The sequence below is a fragment of the Sminthopsis crassicaudata genome, chromosome 5 (genome assembly GCF_048593235.1).
Source record: "Sminthopsis crassicaudata isolate SCR6 chromosome 5, ASM4859323v1, whole genome shotgun sequence".
NCBI lineage: Eukaryota > Metazoa > Chordata > Mammalia > Dasyuromorphia > Dasyuridae > Sminthopsis > Sminthopsis crassicaudata.
In genome coordinates this window covers 151,297,985-151,314,535 of record NC_133621.1, presented here as the reverse complement: position 1 = coordinate 151,314,535, position 16,551 = coordinate 151,297,985, and the positions used below count along the sequence as shown (strand labels likewise).

The 16,551-nt window shown below is 32.2% G+C and overlaps 1 protein-coding gene across 2 annotated transcripts in view; it reads left to right on the top strand.

The window, feature by feature from the left end:
• The window catches only part of SEMA3C (semaphorin 3C), a 193,053-nt gene that overhangs the window by 130,505 nt on the left and 45,997 nt on the right, over window positions 1-16,551 (top strand). For both annotated transcript variants that reach the window (XM_074268486.1, XM_074268487.1), the window contains one exon: window positions 1,813-1,957. In XM_074268486.1, the coding sequence (XP_074124587.1) occupies window positions 1,813-1,957 (145 nt within the window). The remainder of the gene's footprint in view (window positions 1-1,812; window positions 1,958-16,551) is intronic.

Here is a 16,551-nt window from a genome sequence, read left to right as displayed (position 1 = left end):
TGATCTGTGTCTGTGACTAATGGGTATGGTTTTTGGCAAGGACTGAAGTAAAACTTACAAAGGTCTACTGCTTGATTTAATATGCCTTTTTTGAACTATGTTCCCTTTTTATCTAACTAGCTGAAAAACTGCATAAAAGAATTAGGAAGAAAATTATTTTATACAATTACAACAAATATTCATTCTCCTAATAACATGGTTATTAAGTAGGATTATTTATTAATTGATAAACATTTATTAAGCACTTTGTCCATTCCTGATATTCTGCTTAAATGCTGGGAATACAAAACAAGGAAAAAAAAAAAAAAAACAGTCCCTGCTCCTCAAGTGCTTCCATTCTAATGGTGGAAGATTATACATGAAAGGAAATTGTATTAGATGGGGATGTATCACAATGGGCACTATCATCAATGCATGATATAAAGAGATAAACTTTGAACTTGTTAATGCCATGGTTTACTTGGTTTCAGTAAAAGATATATCAAAATTGACATTGAATTCAACATTAATTTCTTCAATTCAGATATTAGTTTTACTTATCCATGAGAAAAAGAGAAAGGCTGAGAATTCCCTTTTCAAAGCAATAAGAAAGCATATTCTATTATTATTAGTCCTACAATCACAGATCTTAATCTATGTCAGATGAAAACTTTGTATTCTTATCTGTATTATTTAGAATACATGTCTAAATCATATAAATTTACCTTTTTGTGTTATATGATTCAGGCAGACTATTCATATTTAAATTGTACCTTCTACATTTATTTATTCCCAATGCCACAATAACAGGAACAACAATAAACGTAATATATGTGTGTATGTGTGTGTACATATATATATATATATATATATATATATATATATATATATATATATATATATATAGCATACTACAAATAGCAAATCTATGTCTCCTGATGTATGTATGTGTCACATACATGCAGGGGGAAATACAAGGGGTTTATTTCTTTTTAGATTTTAGAAAAGGATGTTTACTAAAGTATCATAATGAGAACAGTTTGTCTAAATATTACCCCTAAAATCTGAGATACAGCCCCTTATCAATACATACAGAGTCCAGATGCAAACAGCTTTGAATTTAGAGAGTATGTACTACAGAGGAGTGTGTCACAGCTCTTGAAAGTCTCTTTGATGATATATGCAAGATGTCGCCCATAAGTAAGGAATAGCATTTCTGCTTGAAAGCTTTAAATATATGGCCAATATATCCTTGCCAAAAAAGCAGGCCCTGTATACCACTCCTCTGGGAATACTACTAGAGCACCAATTGAAAAATGAAAAATCCTGCGTATTCTTTGAAACCTACGGGGCCTAGTCAGACCAAAGGGATGTTGGAAAGGATATCTAAGGATAGTCTCTAGCTTCTCCCCTCCCACAGATGATGCCATTTGTCTTTAGAGATTTTGCTGAAGTGCTTTCTACTAATCTCCTTGACATAGGTAGTTTGCTATTTTATGGATGACTCCTAGGATATGACCAAGTTTTCTCATCTAATCTAAACCCAGGTGTCTGTGTATTGTTACTTTGCCTGATTAAAAGATTTTTCTCTATTAAATCTAAATTCTTTTTTTTTTAAACACATTTTCTCGCTTCGTTAAGGTATACCATTATAAAGTTTGACTGATTTACCCAAACGTCATTCTACTTTATACTTGGGAAAAACTAATTCATGATCATTCTCTTGGAATTCTTTCTCAGTTCCCTAAGGAAACTATGCCCATATCAATTAGCTACCGTTCTATATGTATTCCATCTTTAAGGTAATTTTTTGCTTATTTGTTTTTTTTTCAGCTCAGTATTTAAAGGTTCAGCAGTATGTGTTTATCATTTATCTGATATTCAGACTGTATTTAATGGACCATTTGCCCACAAAGAAGGGCCAAACCATCAGCTGATTCCATACCAAGGGAGAATTCCTTACCCCCGTCCTGGTACTGTAAGTATCTAACATTGGCCACTTACTATCTTTGCATAATTTATCAAGGAATTGATATTTTATCCTCACTACTAGCTGAATACAGTGGAGTAAATATTCATTGTAGCTCAAATACACTAATTGCTTTTTTAAAAGATTGAACTTTTTTTCTTATCATTATTGGTCTAGCTTCCTGATTTTTTTTAAAAAACACTATATCTAAATGTTCATAACAAGGCCTTTCAGTTGTTTTCTCTTTGTTTATCCAGAAAATAGTGCAGGAATTAGGCAGAAAAAAAATGCATTTACAGATTATCATAAGAAGTACTTTTATATATACCCCTTTAGTTTCAAAATTATATGTCACATGTCTTTAAAAGTAATAACTTTTATAGGAATATTAAAATTGGAATTGATTATAATTGTATATGTTGGAATATGTATATGTAAAAATGCATATGTCAGAATGATTAAGAAATATTCCAAGTAAAACTCCAATCGTCATAAGCATGAAAAAATCAATTTCTAAATGAAATTACTTTTTGAGAGTGAGGGGACATGACTGAAAAAAAATAAATTTATAAGACCAAAAAATAATATTATTAAAGAACACATTTAACCATAACTTCTCCAGCTGAAGATGCAGAAACAACAGAGCCATATTAAAGTTGGAATTTTTCCAGCCTTTCAATAATAGTGATCCTACTATTTTTAAACAGCATTTATAAAATTTGGTAGTCATTGGACCCATAGTCAGAAACATTAATCAGTGTTGCTGAGAGTAGCAATCTTGATTTAAAGGACATTGAAAGTCCTGAATTAAGAGAAAATACTGCACAATAGGACTGCCTAAAGGATTTTTTTTCTCCTTCAGCCATTACACTTGATGGAATAGGATATGTGAAATTGTAGAGAAATGAAAAACAACTAAGTAAGACAGACTTTTGGAAAATAAAAATGATTCAGAGTGAAGCATTTATTTAAAATTTATTTTACTGGTATTGACAAATAATTATATTTCAATTTATTTTCTCTCACTTTTCAAGAAATTAAACAATGTTAATATTTTAGAGTTTGTTCAGACATGAGATATTATTTAATCCATCACTGTTTCCTTCATTTTATAAATTAGGAAACTAAAGGAGAGAGATTAACCAATTTGCTCAAGGACTGAAAGGCTCAAAGCTAGTTAAGGATACAGATTGGACGATCTTTTAACTTCTACTTCATTACCCTAAATAGAGAAAAAATTTCCTTTGTACTAAATAAAAGAGAGAGGGAGGGAGAGGGAGGGAGAGGGAGAGAGAGAGAGAGAGAGAGAGAGAGAGAGAGAGAGAGAGAGAGAGAGAGAGAGAGAGAGAGAATACTTCAATCTATTTTTATCTATTTTTCAGACAATCTTTTTTTTCTGACTATGGATAGGATTTTTCATCCTAAAATTTTCAGAATAGTCATGGATCATTGTATTACTTAGAATAGCAAAATCATTCACAGGTGATCATCCTACAACATTTTCAATATTTTGTACACAGTACATTTCACTTTGCTTGAATGCATGGAGGACTTTCCAAGTTTTTCTGAGAGCAATCTGTTCATAATTGGTGAATAGGTTACCTTGAGGAAAATATCAATCCCTTCTGTTCCTATAAGCAGAGGCTACATAACAGTTTGTTGAGAATACTATAGACATTCCACATGTGGGGAGTGTTATAGCTTGATGTTGGTCACATCTTTTCTATGATTGGGAAACTAAATAGGTTCTGTAGATAGAATCTAGAATCATTACTTTGAACTTGATCTGAAACAGAGCTTTCCTCATCTTTACTGTTAAAATTCTTATTTATGTCACAGTAGATAATTATGAACTTGACCCCAAGTGTCATATAAACACCTGTGAATATACCCATTCACTGTAAATATAATGGGCAGAAATATTCCTACTTCAACATTGACAAGCATTATGATTACACTGCTTCTCTCCTCTCAATCAATGTAGACTTATATTCCTAATTCTACCATGCATTTCTAATAATCACCATATGAAAGCACAATTTGGCATCCCTAAGTAACAGTAACATCACAAGCAGAACTACAGAGAGTCATATATATATATATATATATATATATATATATATATATATATATATATATATATAGAGAGAGAGAGAGAGAGAGAGAGAGAGAGAGAGAGAGAGAGAGAGAGAGAATATTGCCTGTCCCACTTTTGTCACTTCAACCCATGATACTATATTCTTTCTATAATAATGACAAGTAGCAGTTTGGCTAAATGAACATTGAGTTTTTCTAAGATTTAATAATACTTTGATTCCATTCACTGGTTCCTATCACACATACCCAACAGATAATAATTTTCCTAGCCCAGAAAAAAAAACAAAAACTTTTTGCACCTGATTTCTAATTATTTGTTCTCTTTCTAAGTAAAATTCATTGTTTTAAGATTTTGGGAAATGGCTTTGTATATTTGAATTATCTCTCTTGTGTGAAAGGGAGAATTGGAAAGGAAAAAAAGGTATTTTTGGTAAAGAACAAGGATAAAACCAATCATTCTATTCATCAAAGTTAAATGGCCACTGAATTTCACTTAGAAGAGTCTTACCCTATGTTTTATATAAACCATTTCATTAGAAAAAGAGGTGCTCATTTAGAGCCCTGGACTTGAATTCTAATCAATTAGGGAACATTCCCACCTCAGTCACTTAATAGTTCTGTGACACTGAGAAAAATTATTTAACTTAGAGGGATCTCTAACAAATTCTTCATCTCCAACTGATGGAGATAATAATAGTTGTAATATCTTCCTTACTGGGTAATAGTGAGTATCAAATTATGAGATAACCTATGGAAAACATTCTGCAATCTTTAAAGCACTTTATTAACCAATTTGTTATCATAATTGAATATTGCTATCTGCCACTATCCCCTTTTAAAAAAGCTTAATGGAATCAGGATAATTTTATTTATCAGCAGGGATCTGATTAAGACTGATGAAGTTGAATGAAAGAAAGATAGAAAAAAAAGTTTTTTTCTTCCTATAAAGACATATCTCTTTGTAAGGTATGAACTTGTCAATTAATACCTCATTGTGATGATTTATGGCGTTATCTAATGAGGTTTAGGAAGTACCTTTACTTTTTACTTGTTGAGCTTTTGACATCTCATTAAGGATGAATAATTGGGTCATGGTATTTAGGATGATTAAGTTAAAATTCTTATAGATCTTATCCACTCTGCTTCTTTGGAGTGGGGCCATAAAAGATCTTGCAGAGAACAAAGAGAACCAGATGCTAAGCATGTCTACAAAATTAGCTTACATCTCTTGCAAGTTAAAGAACTGAAGTCTGTACATCCAAATGGTGATCTTAAGGATATTTCTGCTCCAGAAGTGGGAGCAACAGAATTTTCAAAGGTGATAGCCTCACACAGAGATTTTTTGGCCTGGAAGATGGCAATAAGCTAATGCTGACAAGTAAAGTTTGAGAACTTCATCCTCTAGGAAAAAAAAGGAGGCTGTACATGTTTGCTTACAGCTTCAATACTGACCATCAAGGGAGTGAGACGTGATGGGGAAGAATAAAACTGTAGCTTGTTCTCTTCCTTCACCCTCGGTGATGTCTCTTTCCTTCCTTAAGGGTACTATTATAGTTGAATATCTCATAGTCTTAATACATAATTTTTTCTTCTAGAGGAGCACCATACTTTGGGACAACACTAAATCTAAAGGACTGTGTTGCTCCCTGCATTGGACGGCTGGGGTGTAGGTATCAGAGAAATTTACCAAAAAGGGAATAATAGTTATCACAATTATTTTGGGGTTATAATAAAAGCTGACCTATATCTGAGATATATTGTAAGCTTGAGTGTTTATACAAGAGTTGAGGACTCTTTTTACACACTTATGTAGAGATTTAGACAAGATACATATGGTGATGCTCCCAAAGGATACCTAACTGTAGGAAAAATGAGTCTTTTTTTTTTAGAATCCTCTTACTTTCAAACCCAGAACCTAAAGTTCTGGATCATAGGGTACATATTTTTAATGGAAAAACTCAGACCAAGAGAGCAACAAGATTCATTGTAAAAGGAACATGGTATTTAGGATGATTAAGTTAAAATTCTTATAGAGTGCCAAGTAGATGAAACAAACTGCCTCATTAGCTCATATAACCTCATCACTAGATACATCAAGGAGAAGTTGTGTAGATTTATTTCACTCATGCTATAAACATTTCCTACATAGGGTGAGATAATAGAAATATTTGACTTACAAGGTTTCTTCCAATTCTGTGATCCTGTTAAGATAATAAGCGGCACCTAAATATATAATTGCCACTTTTGATACCACATGTAATACAGTGTTCTCAAAATATGTCAGTCATGAAAATGATTGGTATCTTGTATCTTAGTGTAATGTTAGAAAGAGAAATATGTGTACCTTTATGCTTATATACATGTGTGATGTGAAGGAATGATGTTTTGTCTGATTTCATTTTCACACCTGATACACTATATGAATTTTACAAATGAGACTCATTAATTTAAATATTAATTTTAAAAGCCTATTTCAAAGACAAATATAAATCACTATGCATTTATGATCTTTTATCCAGGATTGTCTTTGCCACTTTTTAATTCTATTTGCAAAGATAATGGAAAGCTGATTGGAATTATGTATTCTTTCATTGATTTATTCAGCAAAACATCATTATTATATAAACATAGTTTAATGTAAAGAACTGTGTTATAAGATATTTTAATAATTCTCTGGTTGCAGAACATGAAAAGAATAGTTTCTCATTTGAAAATTCCACACCTTATACTTCTTACAATCTTAGTATTCTTCTGAGAAGATTTAAAACCTGCTCCCAAGGCAAGGCATTATGAGCCAAGATTTTGGGAAGTACTTCTGAGTAGGCAGTGAAAGGCCAGCAGTCAGCCATCAAAGTATATTTTTATAATATGGTTTCTTATGTCTGGCACTGAGTCCTTAGACAATTTCTTTAAATCAAGCTTTGCCAAATAATGATCCTTAAAGACACATTCAATGCATGTGCACACACACACAGGAGCTTCTGGTACTTCTTTTGGAAAAGAATATTCACTTTAATATTTTGTCCTCCCCTTCCCCAGAACCTTACAGCATGAACCTAATACTTGCCTTGGCAAAGAATAGCTGAAATGTTCTTCTTCCAGAGCTTATCCTCTTAACTAATGCAGCCAAGATGTCTGTAGCCAAGTGACCTACAGTATTCCCTATTCTTAAGGGTTAAGAATGTTGCCTCTGAAGTACTCCTAATGAAGGATAAACTGTGACTGTCAAATTTTATTTCTCCACACAGTAGTCCAGCTGCCTGGATAAACCCATGAATCTGTAGCTGCATACTTAGAGAAAAGATACTGACAGAAATTTTATACCTGCACTGACTTTGAATCCAAACTATGTATGTTAAATTGATAGTGAATAGACTATATTAATAAATACTCTTAACCAACAAGCACAACCAACTTCAGTAGAAATAAATATGCCAATTGTATCATGATGTTTTTCCATAAATAATTCAAGTTTGTGGAAGAAACAAGACACCATTGGTATGCCACAAAGGGCAGCCAAAGATCGCAGACTCTCTCTCTGGCCAAGTTAACATATTACATTATTCCAGTTAAGCTAGTTTAGAGATCCTGCAGTGCCCACTTCATGTGTATAAACTATCTCACAACCTAATAAAAACTGTCCTATTTTAACATCTATTTATAAGTATGGACCGGGGCATCTGCTGTGGTCATTCTGCATCTAGCAAATTCAGTACCTTGTTTCATAAAAGAAATTATAAATGGATAATCTTCATAGTCAATAGATTAAGACTTAATTCCACCAGTGTTGCTGATTATTTTATGATAAAGAGACATAATTATTTTAAAAGATTATACGTATTTTGTGTTACTGAATATTGAGATATATGTGTGTATAAAGTTGGAGAGATTGAAATCTATAGAAATAATAATATCCAGCATTTTAAGCCCTTTTTCTGTGTTAGCTGACTTGATGTTTACAATAATCCTGAGCTAATCTTATATCCTCATTTTACAGATGAGGTAAGCAAGGCAGAAAAGTTAAGTGACTTTAACAGAGAAAAAGAAACTTGTTTCTCAAATAGAATATGATTACATGTATTCCTAACTCTAAATTTCTTTTGCTCAGTCCATTAGATTATTTTGTTGCCCCCAGCAATGATCATTCCCCAAGACTTTCTTCTAGATCATTGTAGTCATTCATTGACCAGTTTCCAAGTATTTACTGTTTCTAAGATAATTCACACAACTATATATCCAGCCCAACTTTCTCCCTTGAGATTCAATTCCCATATTTCTAAATTCTTATCAGACATTTCAAACTGGAGGTTTAGGAAACATCTCAAGCTCAAGATATCAAAAAATTAATAACTTCTGCTTCTCCTTACCCCAACCTTGCCCCTCTTACAAACATCTTTTGGGAGACACTACCATTCTTTCTTTCCAGTCTCCCGTTTATAACCTCATTGTTACCCTCTATCCTTCACTCCAACTAATCCTATATATATCTAATCAATTACCAGATACTACTGTTTTTTAGTAACATCTCTTACATTTGACTTTTTCCTCTACTCTCATAACTAATATTTCATGGAGGCTTTCCTAACAGCTTGCCTCGATTATTCCAGCAATCTTTATATTAGTCTCCCTGCTACAAGTCCCACTGTTTACATGCTGCTACCAATGAGATTTTCCTTAAGTCTAGATCTAACCACATCGGTCTTCTACTTAATAATGCCTGTAAATTACTATTGTCTTTACACTCAATTATAAACTGCTCTGATGAGGTTTGACTTCACAACCTAGTTCCAACATTTCTTTCTAGCCTTGTGGTACATCTTTTCTCTTCTTGTACTCTACAATCAAAACTGGCCTTCTTTTCTAATCCAAACACAAGAAACTCCCTCTCCTTTGCCCATGCCTAGAAGGAACTCTTTCCTTACCTTTGCCTCATAGAATTCCCATGTACTTTCCAGATTCAGGTCATGCTCTATCTTGTTATCGTTGTTCAGGGATAAATTACTCTATTTGATCCCAGGGGAATTATTTGTACAGTTTTCTTTTCCAAGATACTGGAATGGTTTACCATTTCCTTCTCTAGTGTGCCCTCATTTTACAGATGGAGAACTGAGGCAAACAGGGGTTAAGGGACTTGCCCAGGACCACATATCTTGTGTTTGAGGCCACATTTGGACTCAGATCTTCCTCACTCTAGACTTGGTGTTCCTGGATGCTCTGCACCATCAGCTGCTCTAGTCTTCTATAGAAAGAAACCATTTCTGATTCTGTCATTTCCTCCTTTCAAAGCTGTCTAATCTTAACTACTTAGTTTTTATTATCTATTAATTTATTCTCTGTATACATGCATATCTCTCTCTGTATATATGTATATATCCTATATATACATTCATACATATATATACATATATATACATATAGCTACACACACCCTTACATTTCACTCTATGTATACATATATGTATCTTCTTTTATACATATATATATATCATATTTGTTTTTCTTCCCCTCCATATCTCTGTATTATATATATATATACACATATATATGTATTCATACACAATCACACATATATAAAATACATATATACATGTGTATTCCCTCTAATATGTACATATACATCATATATATGTATATACATTATATATATGCTTTTTTTTCTTCTCATATATACATATGCATACATATACATATATACTTGTCTTCTCTTTTCCACCTCTCTATATTCTATACACACATATATATGTACACATGCATATGTATATATAAATATATACATATATATTATATATATAAAACCTATTGAAATTCTTCTCCTCTTTGAAATTTTCCATAGTATCATAAATTTAGAGGTGGAAGCAATCTTGGAGGCCATCCAGTACAATCTCCTCATTTCCAGACAAGGAAACTGAGAGACATAGGGAACAGATGGAGCTTACCCAGGATCCCACAGACACTAATGTCTGAGGTGGGATTTAAGTTTGAGTATTTCTGACTACCGGTCCAGTGCCACAATGTTGTGGCACACAGGTGCTTAATAAGTGGGTTATTGAATGATCACTTAGAATTAAAATCATATGTAAAATGATAGAGTTGGAATAAATGCTTTTGGGAATCCTTCACAGCTTTAGTTCTGCAACTTCTATATGGGTTGGATTTAGATGGCTGCTGAGATTTCTTCAGACTATAGAAATCTGTGATTCTATAATCACTGTGCCTCAAATATTTACTGACTTTCTGACCCTGTCATCTCCTGGAATGGAAATATAAGCTTCTTCACAAAAGGAGTAGTTTAACTTTTTGTATCCTTAAGATATAGCATAGCATTGGCCTGTAGAATTTTAGTAAATGTTAATTGGCTGATTGAGATAATTTTCAGATGAAAACAGTAATACAAAATGAAATAGATAAGATATTTAAATAATTATATGTTCAAATCATGAAAGGTATGCTCAACAAAGCTGTAATAATATTTTCAATATTAGGTTGTTTAGCAAGTATATTTGTTTTAGTAAACAATTCAGTACCAGATCATATATCATCATTCATTTATTCATTTGGCAAGATTCTAACAGATCTACTATATGCAAGGCATGGAGATAGGGGCTTTAGATACAAAAGGAAAAAAATTTAAATATTTCCTAATTTCAAGGAGTTCATGTTTCTAAAGATAAGTTACAACATGTACACAGATAAACAAATACATAATTTTAGGAGAGAGAAAGTATGCACTAATTAACTACTACGAAGGATAGGAAGAATGCTGTAAGATATCCACAGGAGGTGACAACTGAATTTGAGCCTTAATAGAAGCTAGCAATTCAAGGAGGAAGAACTAAAAAGGGAATGAATATATCCTAGGCAGGAGATGCAGACTACAAAGATTCTGAGGCAAAAAAAAATGTAGTGCCAAGATTAAAGATCAGTAATATGCCATCCCAAATTACACATCTGTATGTTCTCTCTGTCTCTGTCTTTTGTCTCTGTCTGTCTGTCTGCCTCTCTTTCCCTCTCACCCTCCCTCTCTCTTTCTATCTTGTTCTACCCTAATACTTACACTCCATCTATACAGAGGAGAGCAGGTGGTCATTAGATCTAATTTCAGAAGCATTGACTCCATGTATAAAGCTTTTTATTCTCACTTAAAAGAAAACACTTTAAAAAGTTTTCACTTCATAAACTTTATCCCTACTTGATAAAAACTGATCAAAGCAAGCATTCCAATGACTGGTTTAACACAAATCTTTAGATCTTTATAGTGGCAATATTCTTGTCTTTGTGAATAAAACAATTTCAGTCTAATTACTGAACAAAGGCCATTTGTTTTCTGAGAATCTGTAATAAGAGGAATGCTCACATTCACAGAATTTGAATCTCAGTGTTTCCCAGCAGCTCTTTGTTAAGTTAAAACACTTTTTTCTTGGTTGTATGGCAAAAAGTAAACCCAAAAGTTTAGGTTAGGTCAATTCCCAAAAGAAGACTAATCAATTTGAGTTTGTTGTCATCACCAATGTTGATTTTTGTATGCCGTGCCAAGCTTATCTTCAAAGTTTATATAGTGAGTCAATGGGTGGGTTAATTATTACTTGAAAAAAATGATTCATTTGCCAATCTTGGAATGTATGGTTTCTAGGTAGCATTATTCTAGTAGTTAGGATGTGATTGTCATACCTATAACAAGCAGATATTTCCATAGCCATCACTGAGCTATTTTTCTTGGTCCCAAGAAATTTAAAACCCAGCTATTTGGAAATATTGCTGGCTGTTGTAAGCCTTTTTTCCTAATAATTCTTACATGGAGAAGAATAATTGAAAAGAAATCAGTAACTCTATAGTTACAAATAAACCATTTTAAAAAATCCTCTTATTTAGGAATATGTAGTTTCATTTAAAGTAGACATTTGGAAAACCTTGGATAAATGAACATGTAGATGAATACATGAGGTTCTCTTTTTTTCTCTATAGAATAACATACCATCTCATAAATAAGAATTCATATATAAATTTTACCTTCTCTTTTGGAAGGGTTTCTGTCTAATCTATACTTCCCATCCCTCCCTGCATGCCTGAATGTCATTTAGAAAATTCATGATACAATGCTTTCTAAATGTTTTCTACATAAGTTCAACTTATTCCTCACAACTGCATGGTAGTTCATTTCTTATTCTATAAAATTTCTATAAAATTCATACAATGTCTATTCTAAAACTGATGCTCTAAGTTTTCCTCTTCATCTCTTCACTAAGTTTACTTATTCTTTACTGAAAAGATAGATTATTTGATGTGAAGTATCTTAGCTCTATACCTCTTCTCTACTTACTACTGCTTGCACTAATCATTTCTTCCCTTCATTTCAGTTCCAGTCAATAAGTTGTTTTCTGGGTTGCAAAATATAATCTTTTTACCTGTTTCCACTATCGAAAAAGTAAAACTTCCCTTTTAACTTGAGGAACTTGCTTCAAAGTTATAATTTCTAAAGTAAATAGACTACCATCTATACATTTAGTTTCACTCTCCACTGCCTTCTCAATGTCTTGCAATAAGATTTTACCTCCATTTATTGAAGAAGCTCTTTAAAAATCAGAACAGTAAATTTCTATCTTTGTTTTCTTTGATATTTCTGTTTAACCTATCCTGGGCAAGAAAATAAGGTCCATCAGGACCTATGTTTTTTTCATCACTGCTGCCATTTGAATTCAAGAATTAGTTTCAAACATACACACACACACGCACGCACGCATGCATGCATGCATGCAGCAAATTTGGGCTTTCAGTAGCTGGGTTAGGGTCCAAGAATAGGATTTGGATTTCTGAAATGGACTTAATATGTTGGAATATGTTATTAATAGAATATGCTTAATAAACATTGATAAAATATGTTTCTAGAATCATGGAATGTCATTCAAATAATTTTTTTGAATAGAGAGAGAAAACTGCTTATGCAAATCAACTCTGGTCATTAGCACTAACCACATAGCTACAGGGCAGGAAAAAGAATAGCTATAGAGATATCTATATCCAAAAATATCCAAAAAACAAAATTTAGAAAGAAGGCAATATTGAAAATCATAACCTTAGGTATCAGTACACTAAAACAGAAAATATGGTTAACAATTGAGGGAACTTAAATATGCTTACAAAACAAAGCAAGTTTATCTTCACAATATTACTGACAAATGATGAGATGGGACCCAAGACTATGACACTTGATAGTAGCATATACTTTTTGTCAAGATGAATAAAAGAGGTTAAAAAAAAAGGAAAACTAGAAAAAGCTGTATATGTTAAGAAGATCTTAGCCTAGGAGATCTTAAACCCAGATGGTAAAAATCATACTAAAGAATATTTAGTGTAGTCAGAAATAGAAGTAATATTGTCATTCAAACATATTATGTTGAATAATAAGCTTGACAGAAAGAGAAAATAGATATTCAAGGAACAAATTATTAGCCAAGAAGGGGGAGTTTAATAATCTGAATATATAGTAGCGTTGTTACAAAATAATATTGTCTGTGCATTTAATAGTCTTATCTATGTTAAATAACATATCCTCTTTAATAAGAAAAAGTAACAACTATTCTGTACTTGATTTTTACCAAAATACCATTGCTCGATATACTAGAGAAATAGTAAAATTGGAGAAAGTTGTGATTTTTTTAAGAATACTTAACAGGGAAAGAAAAAAAAAGTCAGATATCATCTGACATCTAGATATTTGGAAATAAAATTTCAAATGTTTCAGAGAAAATATGAGTATAATTCCATGTACTAAAATTCATTCAGGGAAGTTAGTCAAGGCGGATGGGAAGCTCTGAGAAATATTTCTAATGAGCATCATAAAATGGGTGACAACCAAAGAAACTAACCTATATGCTAGATGTACAACAATCAAGTCTGCTAATAAGTTATTTTTTTCAAACCAAATATTTCACCAAGGTATGATATAATTTACATGTGTCACAATTTTATACATATCCCTCTAAAGTTGTTGTTACACTATTTTACAAATATACAGTAAAGGATCAGTTTTTAATCAGATGTTAATTTTTTTATTCCTTAGTCAAATCAGTCTGAAGTGAATGAAGTAAAGAAATATATTATTTTTCTTCTTTAGTCTAGCTAAAGGAATTCCTATCTATCTTGCTATTGTTATTGTATCATTTGATCAGGCATGATGCTCATGACCTCATTTGGGGTTTGCATGGTTAAGATACTAGAGTGATCCTGCCATTTTCTTAGCCACCTCATTTCATAGATAAGGAAACTGAGGCAAATGGGGTTAAGTGACTTGTGCAGAGTCACAAAGCTATTAAGTATCACAGGCTAGATTTGAACTCAGGTCCTCCTAATTTTCGGGTCAGGTCACTATCTAGTGTGTGAATTTCTTCCCTTCTTCCCTTCTTCCCCCAGGTTTACCCTTAATAAGTGGTATTTTGTCAACATATTGTTTTAATGCCTATTGGTTATAAGTGAAGGACACATTTATTTCAGTTTCAGAACAAATACTTTCATTCTATTTTCTTCCTCCAAAAAGAAATGATTATATGTTAAGACATAATACAAAAATGGAGGGAGGCTTGGATTTCAGGATATATCAAATAAATTAGAATTAGGAAAACCAGGGTTCCAATTTAACATCTCCTGCTTTTGAGATTCTGGGCATAGAGGCAATTCTCTGCCCTGTACAACCCTTTAAGTCAGTGGGGGCCAACTCAAATGAAAGTTAGGAGCCCTTAAATCACACACTATGGAGATACTGATTTCTGAAGTAAGTATAACTTTAAAATCACACATAAAAATTTATAGTAAAATAGAGAAAATGTTTATTATTAAATATTTCCCCATTATATTTTTCTCTGGTTTCGGGGGTACTGAGGAGTATTGGGAGCTTTGTGACTGACATCTCTGCTCTTAACCTCTCAATTTTAAAGCATTTACCCTTTCTTCATCAATAGATGAAAATTCCCTGTAATGGGGATTAAAACTAGGAGATTTAAAAAAAAAGTAGAAAAAAGTATGATGCAGTGAAAATATTACTTCATTAAGAATTTTAAGTCTTAGGTTTGAATCCAGATTCTGTTTCTTATTAATTATGTACAATAGGGAAGTCCAGGGAATTTTCTAAGCCTATTTATTCATCTGTAAATGAAGATTTATAATACTTGTCTTACCTATGTATGACACCTAATGGTAGGTTGTATTAAAGAGATATGGGTGATTGTTATTATTTTTTTAAAAATGCAATAATTTTATTTTTGGGATTAAGATCTATCAAAGATAAGGAATGTATGAAAAACTGACCATAGAAAGACCATTCAGTTAATATGTCACCATCCAGTAGTTCAAAACTAATTGGGGGGGGGGGGACACTTAAATCATATAGTAGTTAGTTTCTAAATTAACAAAGATATACAGTTTTTAAAAAATTAATTTGAGGTTATACCTTCATTTAGTATTTTTGTATTTAAATTTTCTTTTCAAGTCACATCAACTTGAATGAACATTTATTGTGTGCTAAAAGATACGAATAGTATTGAACACTGGGGAGACAAAAAAAGGCAAAAGCACATGATATAATATGAGAGACAAATGCAAACAACTATGTACACACAAGACATTCAGTATGCAAACTAAATTGGAGATAATCTCCTAAGGATATGGAGTGAGAGAGAGTATATAATTCTTTTATTTAGTGACTGAAGACACTAAGTATCCTTTAATTGAATTTGAAGTCATATGGTATAGTGGAAGGAGAAAGTTTTATGACTTCACAGGCCCTCAACCCCCTTCATTAACAAAGTGAAAACTTTGGAGTTTGATGAACTTCCAAATTTCCTTTCAACTCTAAATCTATGATTCTATAAAATGCTGAATAAAATCTGTAAATCCTGATCAAAATATTTGCAAATTATTATACTCTGATAACAATTAAAATATCAAAAACCAGAGTAATTTATGAGAATTCAATGAAATGTCTAGAATTTGTTTTGTATTATCCAGAATTTGCAAAGGGGGATATTCAGAATATTTAAATGTGGGTTTTTCAACTTTGCAAAGCCATAATTTGCACTCTTTTACATAGTCCTGATTCTATTTAAATCACTCATGCATTGTTCTTTCCATGTTTTCATTCAAAAAGCATATGTTTACTTCTTTCCACTTTGTGTGAGGAATGAGGGCAGAAAACACCCATAATTCTATACTTCCCAGAAGTATGGAACTCATCCATCAGCTAAAACACTCTCTGAAATTCTTTATCCTCATTTGGTCTTAAAAGAGGCAGACTTATAAGAAAATTTGTGCAAGTATAACATTTTCCCCTTAAAAAGTTAGTGCCAGATGAAGATTTAATTGATAAACAAATGATGAATTAAAGATCCACATTATATTAATTGCTTAATTATCATTTAGTCATTTAATCTCATGGCTATCTGTACAATGAGAATAACTTATATGTGCCAAATAAGTGCAAATAAGGTATTCTGATTAATATTAACCTAAAAAAAGAG